Source organism: Gymnodraco acuticeps, unplaced genomic scaffold (assembly GCF_902827175.1).
Source record: "Gymnodraco acuticeps unplaced genomic scaffold, fGymAcu1.1, whole genome shotgun sequence".
Taxonomy (NCBI): domain Eukaryota; kingdom Metazoa; phylum Chordata; class Actinopteri; order Perciformes; family Bathydraconidae; genus Gymnodraco; species Gymnodraco acuticeps.
In genome coordinates this window covers 4,502,747-4,514,361 of record NW_022989799.1, presented here as the reverse complement: position 1 = coordinate 4,514,361, position 11,615 = coordinate 4,502,747, and the positions used below count along the sequence as shown (strand labels likewise).

General features: G+C 40.1%; 1 protein-coding gene across 1 annotated transcript; it reads right to left on the bottom strand.

Moving 5' to 3' along the window:
- Positions 1 to 1,010: 1,010 nt before the first annotated feature.
- ccnj (cyclin J) lies at positions 1,011 to 11,227 on the bottom strand. The gene is given in 8 exon segments (XM_034223888.1): positions 1,011 to 1,820; positions 1,822 to 1,957; positions 1,959 to 2,012; positions 3,767 to 3,926; positions 9,285 to 9,584; positions 9,664 to 9,874; positions 10,780 to 10,871; positions 11,089 to 11,227. Coding segments are annotated over 7 exon segments (1,095 nt in total). The 5' UTR covers positions 10,849 to 10,871; positions 11,089 to 11,227; the 3' UTR covers positions 1,011 to 1,655.
- Positions 11,228 to 11,615: the final 388 nt, after the last annotated feature.

The following is an 11,615-nucleotide window of genomic DNA, read 5'->3' as shown; positions in this document are numbered from 1 at the left end:
TATACCACCATATGCTATTGTCATTAGTTGTGTCCCTATTCTTCAAGCTAAGGCATTGCTACATTAACAACTCTTGGCTTACAGAGTGGTAACATGAGACCGATTTTTATATATAAAATATAAATATATTTTAATTTTATAATTTATTTTAAATATTAACAATATAATACAAATAAATGGAAATATATAAACCGGCAAATATTTAATATAAATACCTTGTGTGTGTGTATAGCTATTGCTTTATCTGCTTAATGTTATTTTCATAAGAAAGTCCATGACTATAAGTATACAGTATCATAACTACATCTTTGATGTTTATAAAAAACCAAACCGTTTGAAAATTGGTTGAAAATTGAGCAAGCTATGGTTATTTAAATAGTAAACCATAATGTTATGAATGAGAGCACTACCTGTAGCAAGATGGCGGCCATGTGGCAACGTCGGTCTCCATTGGCCAGCAGCGCGGGTGAGTCATCTAGTGTTTATATATATCTATGGCCAGAACAGCATTAAGCTGTGAAGCCAGGGAGCATCAACATAAATGTGGCACACACTGCCCTCTGCTGGCCGCGGGTCGCCAGGACATACACTGTTAAAGGCAGTTTCTTCTTTTTACTGTAGTTGTCAACTCAGGTTTTACACTTAAGTACACGTAGAAAAGGTAACAAGTCCTGCATTCAATTCCATTCTTGGATAATTGCAATCAAAATATATTTGAGAAACAAAAGAAAATTATTTGTTAAGAGTAATGGCTCTTTATATGCAGTCTATGGTAATAGCACATTTTAGAGTAACATTTGTTCAAAAACAGGATTATATTTGTATATTAACGCATTAATGCGTCTAGTGGAAAGACAACAATGAGTGATGGGGGATCTTCAATTTTCTGGAAGCGTTCCATGTTTCAGCTACAGTGTTAGACAGCTAAAAAATGAAGTTTAGTGAGTGCATCACATTAGGTTTCCAACCAGAACTGAGGCTGCGTCAAAGGAAAACAGGACAATGAAATCTCAGTTCAACTAACACAGAGTTGTATTTTATTAAAAGTATCATTGGAGTGCACAGCACCGACTGAAATCCTCTTTGTACAGAAGAGCAACAATTTTCTCTGCAAATAAATTGTGACTTCGAGGAGTATTTTTTTTTCATACGTTTTTTTTGTCAGTTACAAATGAAACATAGAAAAAAAGAAAAAAGTTCAAGGTAACACCAACACAAACTGTGCTCTCTAATCTCAACCAAAAAGCCACGCAAGTCCCTTTTGGAAAGTGCCCTTAATAACTTAAAGGCAACAGGCACCGGGTGCATGTACATTCAATACTTCTGAGGTATTTTGGCTCAAATAAATACAAGACTTTTGGTCTCTAGCTTAATAATACAGTGACACTAGTGGTACAAACTCTGCCTCTAGCCACCTGACAACAACATTCATACCCAATATCTAAACAAAAATAATTCCTATTGCAGGCTCTCCACATAATATCACAGCAGAGTGTGCATATTGCACATGATCTTACACCCTATGGTTCAAAGTGCTGTACCAATCTCATCAAGACTCTCCAAATTAAAAACACCTTTTTTTAATCATTAAACGTATTGTGTTATGTTCAAGAGAAACACATCTTCCCTTCCCCCCAAAAAATCCTGAAAAGCCCTCATCTGTCAAAGCACGGAGCAGCGCAGGTGTAATGCATGTTGACTTGGTAAGCCCTGTTGGGGAAGCCGGACTTTGGTTCCTGGGAGGCAGCAGTGATGGGCTGGGTGCTGGGGTTGGGGGCCTGGAGGCCGGCAGCAGAGTGGCTGAGGTAGGAGGCAGGCCTTAGGGGGGGGGGCCAGGCCCGGGGGCTGAGCCTGCTGGGGGGGGTACTGCACGCTGGACCGGTGAAGGTACTGGGCCACGGAGGTTGTCTGGCCTGAACCGTGGTACACCGTCTGGCCCTGCTGCTGGGGGGGGGGGGCCGGGCTGCTGGAGCTTCTGCTTGTTGGCCTCTTTGACGTCACTGTCATGAGCACTAGAAAGAGGAACGAAAAGAGCTGATGAGTTATGAGGTCTAGCCAGTAAATGACACAAATGAATAAAGTCAATGGGTACTTAATATGTTTTATGTTTGTTTTAGCTCTATGAAACCTGATGTACTTATATGATTCTGTTTTCTTCAAGTTTGTATCTTGTTGGTCGAATGCACTTGTAAGTCGCTTTGGATAAAAGCGTCAGCTAAATGTAATGTAATGATTTAAATAAGGTCTGTTGTTGACAGACCTTATTTAAAATCTTTTATTTTAGGGCATAAAATATGTCAACAAATTCCCCACTTGAGAATTTGGAGCTTTTACACATCTTAAAAAGACGGCTGCTAACAAGTGGCTAAATAAGACTACTACAAAATTGTGCTAATTTCTGAAGTGTATCATGAACTTTTGTTTGCCAAAGCTGTTTTCTTCTGCAAAAATCCAATGGAGAAATCCCATTGGCCTTTGTTGTCGCAACCAGGGCGATACTGACTTCTTAGTTGGCCTACAAAAATACATTATCACTACAGAGTTCTATTGCAGCTGGTATGGCATGAGATGTAGTAAATGAATATATCACTAACATCGAGTACCAATTGTATGTGTTACTAACACAGTGGTTCCCAACCTTTTTCAGTCAGGCCCCCCTTGGGTAAGTGGAAATATTTTCGAGACCCCCCTTACCCGGTTCCCACCGAGATGGTAGAATTAATTGTATATAGTTGTACAAACATTACATTTTCGCTGCTAATAATAACAAGACACAACTATCATTTTATATTTTATTATGGATGAACGTCTTGTTTGTAATGACAGATGATCCTGTGCCACTGTGAAATAATGAGGCCTAATTGAAACAATGTTTTTACTTTAACAGTATTTTTATAGGTTATTTTTTAAGGGAAAAACTAAACAAATTGAAAACAGAATTAACATTGATTTATTTTATGTATAGTGTGGATTATGGGCTGCAGTGGTGGTATTAACCAAGTAGATTTACTCAAGTAGCCTACTGTACTTATTTTGAGGTACTTCAGTATTTCCACTTTTGCTTCTTTGTAATTCTGCTCCAGTACAGAGGTAAATGGTGTACTTTTACCCCACTACATGTATTTAATACCTTTAGTTATTTTACAGATCTGGATTAATGATGTGAAATATAATCAACTCTTAAATCAAACTTTAGTTACACCTGGAGTAAATTCACAAGCTACCCTGCAGTATACCACTTTTACTTAAGTACTTCTCCCACCTTACATGTAATTGGAGCAACAGAACTCAGAGTTAAGGAAGTTGAAAACGGTGCATTTCTTCGTATGAATATGATGCCTTTTGGCCAGCGGGTGGACGGATTGCTCGTGTTTACGCGGAAATACTTATGGCGAATGAGCATTGACCACATCGAGCTCTGTAGATTTTTACTTTTGAACGCTCTGTTCTCCACCGACAGATCTCTGTGTGCACGGCGCTGCACAGAGAGAGAGATCTCCCCACCGACCACGTTAGATGTCAAGGTAGATGTATGCCTCATCATACTTTGTTGATTTGGGCATTATAGCTGAAAGGCTTGTCGTGGGCTCACCCACTTTTCTTTTAACTGCTGGTTGTGTTAAACATGTGTCCATTTTATTGATTTTACGAGCAAACAATGTTTGTTTACAACTTCTTCCCAAGCTTCACGCGCCCCTTCTGCAATAGAGCTGCGCCCCCCAGGTTGGGAACCACTGCTTTAACAGAGCTACAGACAGATACTCACATGAGTAGTTTCTCAGCACATAGGACCAGGTTGTCCCAGGTGTAGCCTGTGAGGCTCACCAGTCGGGGGGGCCATGTGGGGGACAGGTGGAGGATGAGGCGGGAGGTAGCCACACACGCAGCAGACACCAGCGAGGGGGAGAAACACAAGAACTGATGATCTAAGGGGAGAAAGAGAATCCATTAGCAGGTGAAGCAAATAACTGCACTGCTCTACACGCTATAGCTAGTAACTTGTTGAGGTCTCCATATTAGGTTGAATACTTAGAATGAAAGTTAATATAATCACATATATTCTTGTATAACCCACAATGAAAATGCTTCAAATGTTATGATTTTCTATATTTACAATACAAAACACAAGTGGTTTGTTAAATTGAGATTGAGGCCTATAATGATTTATGGGTGTCACTGATAAGGGAGGGGAGACAGTTTCTTCCCTCTTCCCTTACAGCAGTACACAGGGAGGGGGGCTCCTGACTTTTTGGAGAAACACTGAGGCCCCAAAAAGGTGTTTGTGCCATAGCTGAGAATAATATTTTTGCAAGTCCTGCACACTAGAGGCCATGCCCAGTTTCCACAAATATGGGTATGGAGGAGGTGTCTTTAGGTTTTTCTGTCCTGTTTCGAGCATACAAATACTAGCAGAGAGGGAGCAAACTCGAGAGAGGGGGGGTTTTTCCCCTGGTATGCTCCCTCCCGGTAAGCTCTCTCCCTGGAGAGCTGGGTTTTTGCCTCGGTAAGGTTCTCTCAAACTTGGTAAATATCGCTTGAATTTCTTTGTTGAATGCGGAGTGAATTTCTTTGTTGAAAGAGTATAACCCTGCCACCTATGAGGAAGGTCCTCTGAATTCATGCGGGACTAGATGTGTAAACGAAATGATTTTTTGAATGCAGAATTCATGGATTTGTTGAAAGTTTAGCACCCTGCCACCTGTGAGGAAGGTCCTCCGAATTCATGCGGGACTAGATATCAGTAATTACCGTTTTTTAGCTGGTAAAATGTATTAAAAACCGGTCAATTAAAAACCTGCCGGTCAAAATGTCCGGTAATAATTAGGGATGCTCCGTTCGATTGGCCGCCGATCATTATCGGCCGATATTCACTCTTAATAGTTTGATCGGTGCTCTCTATAAAGGCCGATCAGGAGAGCTGGATCTGATCGATATGGATATAAACGCGAGTGAAGAGTAACCGGACGCGAGAGAGAGATCAGCTGCTGAGTCTGATGAGACAAGCAGCTCATGATCACCTGAAGCTCCGCTCACTGTTTAGCGAGCTGCATGAGAAACTGACGGGATGTCAGGAGAGAGGGAGGGAGAGAGGAAAAGAGAGGATCCGTTTCTCCCGTGTTATTTTCCAAAGTTAATGTAAACTTTTGAATAATGTACTTTATCTACTATATTTAGTTTGTTTGAATGTAATAATTATGTTGTTTGTTGTAGCGAATAATGTATTGAAAAATTAATCGAATCGATCTGTTACGATTATAAACTGAAGCAATATAAAAATGACTCCCATTAACTGAGTTTTAAACATCAGCATATCCGGTCATAGTCCGGTAATTACCTGCTAATGGAAACTCTGCTACACAATTATTATTATTATTATTATTAGGGCCCGAGCACGGAGCGCTAGGACCCAACGGCGTCCTAGCACGAAGTGCGAGGAACCTAATGTTATTGTAGGTATTAATATTATTCCGCGCCATCTTTCCTGTTTTTGAGGGCTTTACCTCAAAAAGTTGTATAATTTTGCACGGACGCCAGGACCGGTAAAAATTGCAACATTCTGGAGTCAATGGGTTCAAATTGTCCAAAATACTCGCTAGTGCCACCTATGGCCATTCCCATTTTGTGAAAGATTTACAAAGTCGCACCGTAAGTCCAAATGACCTGACATTTTGCACACTTATCCAGGTGGACCTGCTCTACAAATAATCCTATTGGACCCCTAAGCTCCGCCTACTTTTATTTTAATTAGCATAATGTTCAAAACAGTGAAATATTCACTTAAAATTTCAATTTTTTGTTTTTCAACACCAAACTTCGTATACAGCATCGGTGGACAGTCAGACACATTACCGTAGCAAATGAGCATGTTCAGACGATAAATATTGCTGCCATGAATCAAAACGTACTCGAAAAAAGGCGGGGCTTAGAAAGAAATGCTCATAACTTATCAGCAATGTATCCAAACATCACAGATTTTGGTGGATAGGTTCAGTCTGTCTTGGGGAATAGGCACACCAAAGCATTTTCATTTTGGACTATAGGGGGCGCCAAAAACAACACCAATTTATAACTCGAGAACGGATGGACACATTTCTTTTTTTACACATACTCTGGGGGTGAGTATGAACTGAGATTGAAAGTGTCGCAACAAATGCAGAATGTGGGCGTGGCCTATACTTTTTTTTAAACTGTGATAGCATAAAATTAGCTTCAGACGCAAAACTTGGGACACGTCACAGCCCACGACTTTTTCGGGAATGTAAAAAAAAAACGTAATTTTTCAAAAAAAACAGCTCACTAGTGCCCCCTATTGTGTGGTAGTCACATATAGTTTCTCAGAAGTTCACGAATTTTGGCACAAACATTCCTCATGGAATTGCGGACATATATTTCTAATTAGCTTCCATTAGCCCCACCCCCGACAAAGTCGGCCATTTTTTTAAGCACATTCTTGCGAACTCCTCCTAGGGGAATGATCGGAAAAATTTCAATCCAGGAAAAGTTCAGCCCCTATCCAATATGATGCTAAATTGTGAAGTCAATTTTTGATAAATCAATCGTGGAGGTCGTAAGCCAACAGCGAATACACAATTTGACGATTTACATGTCGCAAATTACTCCAAACTACTCGGATATAGTTTTCCAATATTCACGAAATGCTGTATATACATTACGCTTATGAATCTGGACATATTTCAAATTGACTTCCATTATCCTCGACCCCCAGGAAGTCGGCCATTTTTTTAAATGTGCGTTTTTCATGCATTTTAAGCACATTTTCTCAAATTCCTCCTAGGGAAATGATCGGAAAAATTCCAATCCAGGACAATTTAAGCGCATAACCAAAGTGATGCTACATTGCGAAGGAATAGTCAATCGCTTGAACGTGGCGCTCGTAGGCTAACGGAGAATGTACCAGTTTTGACCATTTATATGTCAGATACTACCTTGCTACTGAGACCCTCCTGTCTGCCCGGCACATCAACTCTCACACACACACACACACCTACACAATGTACAACACACACATACACTCTACAAAACACACCTACACATTGTACAACAAACACAAACAGTTCGCAGAGCTGTGCTTCGTTGACATAAGTCCAGCCATGCGTCACGCCTCTTTTAAACATCACTGATGGCTGAAATCGACTCCGGAGAATAAATCAGTGTACCCTCGGTTATAGCTCCTCCAGAGAGACTCCTCTCTCCTCTATATCTTTGTATCCTTTGTTATAGCTCCTCCAGAGAGACTCCTCTCTCTCTCTCCTCTAAATCAGTGTATCCTCAGTTACGGCTCCTCCAGACAGCCTCCTCGAAAATCGATCCTCGACGAGCCTTCAGAGAAATTTGTTTTCCTTCGAGACGGTGCGCCGACATCCGTTTCCGGGTCACTGCCGGAGGACCTGGGAGTCTGGGACGCGAAAATGAGAGAAATGACAGACGGCTAATTTCCCAGGACTCGCGCACGTCTGCTTGACACCGGGACGACCGGCCGCCCTCCCCGACAGGCACACGGACGCGAGGGCCCGCTCATCACTGCGCGAACTTCTGTGACCGCAGTTTTAATTATTATTGAAACATCACCGGTAAGTTTCAAATTTGTCCGGTAAAATTCATTATTTCCGGACATTTGACCGGCAAGAAAAAAATTCTAGCGGAAACCCTGGTGTATGTGAATTGATTTGTTGAATGAAAGTGTGAATGTGCTTTTTATTATCACCGGTCATTTATGAGGAGATGCCTCTAAATTCTGTTGGACGATTTTAAATATCACAACTGAATTGGGCAGTTGAAGTTACAATTTAGTGTAATACATGTAAAACTGTGAATTGAGGTTTCATATTAGAACATGACCACAGCATGATATGTTTTGTAGGATTGTCATGTTGTAACGAGAGAAGGTAGAAACCCTGTATAAGTGTGGACCAATTTTTCTTCAAATAAACTGATCCCACCTTTTGGATTGGGACAACTTAAAAGACATCTGCGCTCTCCTCTCCTGCTTGAAAGGCAATACATGCACACCACCACACTCACACTTAGGTAGGGCCACACCTCATTACCAATATAAAAATCATTCGGGATCGCTTAAACAGATTTAGCGGGTCGTCTGAATTGAAACGGCAGTTAATTGAACCTGGTTCTTCAGGAGTTAATAGAGGTGAGATCTTGCTGACGTTGATGGATCTGAGCAGTAAACTTACAGAGACTCAATAACTTCGGTTTGGTCAATTAGTAGGTCTGAGTAATTCGCCGGAATAAATTATCAGGCCTCCCGACTCCAAGAAACTTTAAAATCTTTCAAAATACAGTTTTGACAGTAATCTAACTTTTTGATGTTTGTTAGCATGTACAGAAATCATCATGGCCAAACATTTTCCTAAAAATAGCATACAAATTGTTTGGGCTGTCAAAGCAGTCATCACATTTCTTTCACAAAACGACAGTTATCACAAAGAGTGCTACATCAAGTGAAAGAAAAGCAAGTCAGATGGTACAGCTAGCCTTAGCTTTATCTTAAATTATACTACTAATTGGTATTTATCCAGCTGTAATCAAAATGATTAAAATCTTGAAGCACCATGATCATACCAAGTGTTACATTACTGCATTCACTCATAAATTAGCATAAAAACCAAGCTAAACTCATGCTAAAGCTAACTAGCTTATCAGAGTAGCTGCCAAGCTAAGCTTTCTTGTGGAATTCATGTGATTTGTTGTAGTAGCCTAAATCTACATTTAAAATGTAATACTTTCCAATTTATAAAAATAGATATGAATAAATGTAATGTATTCAGCATCGCTGGAGAATACCTGCACTCTCTTGTTGACTATGTTGTGTTTTGTGAATTGTAGCTGTGTGCAGCAGTTTTTCCCAAGCAAAATTTCCCATTGGGGACAAAATGTATTTATAATGTATAAATAATAATACAAATTTCTTCACAAAAACAGTTACATTTAATCAAAAGAAATATACATATAGAACCACATTTTGCATGTAGATACGTCATTACTTCTCCTTTAATTTTTATAAAGAATAGCCAATTGAAGATATTTTTTTGAATAAAAAGCAGAACAAAAAAGACAAATCAAGGCATTAAACCTGTTGTATACTTTACATAGGTTGCTGCTGGTTAGCCTGGAAACTTACTTTATATAAACACTTTGGAGATCTCTTCAAGGACCCCTGCATGTAATTGGACCCCACATTGAAAGCCATATGAAAGACAGCAGAGTGTGTTTGGCAGGTTCCCATTACCTGACGAAATGTCACTCACCTTGCAAGGAAACCTCCAGGAAGTAATCAGCATACTTGGCCATGTATAGTTTGGTCTTCTCGAAGCTCGTCATAGGCCAGCCATCATGGAGGTCCCCCTCTTGGACAGCCATAGACAGGTAGTACTCTATGAAATGAGCGGCTGTGGGGATGTACAGGTTCCACTGGAAGGTTTCCAGCAGCAGCAGCTCCATGTGAAGTAGACCCTGCTTGGTCAGCACCAGGTTCATGGAAATCATGCAGGCCAGGCTGTTCAGGGTCTCCAGCTTGGGCACCCGGTCCTCCCTTTCCTCAAATTTACCTGTGATGATTAAGAGTTACAAATCATCACGAGCAAACCAGAAACACGTGCTGGAGCGGGAGGTCATCTACGCACTTACTGGCCAGAAGGAGACATGAGAGTGAGACCATGTGAAGCTGCTGCACCGTGACATCATAGCGGTCCATGAAGAGGTCCAGCAGGTAGACGGCCAGGTGTCGGGCCGCAGGACACAGCCTGAAGCGGTTGCTGACGATGGCTATGAGGTCTGCGAAGTACCGCCTCAAGTTGAGCTGAGGAGACTGGCCTTTGAAGGAAGGCAACTTGAGCTCCTTTTTAGACGACATATGGGATTTTATGTTCACTACATTAAAGTTTGGTTACAATGCAATGTATATTTGCAAACGTATACAAAAAACACAGCTAGAAGGATCAAGTAATTTCGGTACTAGATCTGCTTAGAGTATGAGTTGACCAATCGGTTAATCGATTGCCCAAAAATTAAACACTACCTTTTTAAATAATTGATAATAGTTTATTTTTTTAAGGCAAAAATTACATAAAAAGTAGTTTTCTGAACTTATGGGTTTTTCGATTTTACAAAAAAATCACAACAATGTTCTTTTTTAACAGCAAAACGCTTTTTCATTACATTTGTATGCAGATTTATTTAAAAATTATTATAATGAAACGAAATTCAATAACAAAAAAATCAATATAGTAGTTTTACAATACAACAGTATTTTATCTATCTCCCAAATACATATTTTTTTCATTATCGGCTTGATTGGTGTATGCCTAAAAAAAATACAAAAAATGTAATCATAAAATGCTGTTATCAGACCCTGAAATATGGGGATTTCCGTTGCTCTGTTTAAAATAAATGTGTGACGTGCACAATCTGTTTTACTGTGTATGACCCCATTCTTTAATTAAAAAACACAGCCTACAAATAAAAATGAATTATCAAAATATTTTATTTTTATTAAGAAAAGTGATTGTAATATAAAAACAGGTATATGTTGTGATTTTGTTTTATATCGACTTATTCTGTATATTCCTAAAAGAAGAATACATCACATACATGCAATAACTAAAATATCCAATCCTTAAAAAAGGTAGCATTAATATAACACAAGGTGTTCTTAACAACATTTGGCATGACACAGGATTAAAAATAAGTGTATTGTCATGGTTGATGTGACCTGGCAGCCATCACTAAAGTTATCCCACTCACTTTGTACCGCAGCGCCTGGTAGATGTCTGCAGCCAGCTGTCCTTTCCACCATTGGTCCTCCAGCTCCATTTGACACAGTGCTTCTGAAACCTCTGAAATGCAACACATGGGAAAGACAATCAATCATAAACCCCTTCATGTTGAAGATGCTCTGCACAAACTAACTTGCTGACGTTTCATGCAACAGCTGCATAACTGTCCACGATAGCGGATCAGAAGTAGGCACAGTGATCGCTCAATCTCTGTTTAGTATTTTTCTGCACTAGGGATTAAAAAGTGTTTGTCTGAGGCTCAACAGAGGACACTCACCCTATGAGCACATGTAGAGAATATTTCGGGCAGTTTCACTGAAGTAAACTTCAAACCAGCCGGACATGCTTGTTCACAGTCATTGTTGTAGTGGGTGAGGCTGCGAGGCTCAGCACGAGTTCAGCAAACACAACTGCTGCCGGAAATAGCAGCTTTAAACTGAAACCACTGGTCAAATAAATCTGTGTCGGCCAAAATGGGGCGTTTAGCGGGCTGAAAATAAAAACTGGTGGTTAAACAGCTTTTGATCTAGACCTACATTATTGCGAATTTATGACATGCGTCATCACGCTTGATATACACCTAAAATAACCCCCTAAAGTTCAAGTTGAATGGAAATATTAACCAGGAATATTGAAATCTGATTGTTAACTATCTCTCAGAGGGAACTTGTGGGGTGTCCGATTAGCACTTGAAAAGCATCACTCCATTGTCAGGACTGGCAGTGCACACAGGACGCAGCCAATTAAGTATAGAAACTATGAACAACCAATCACAGGCCAAATGCCAATAACTAAACAAAATAA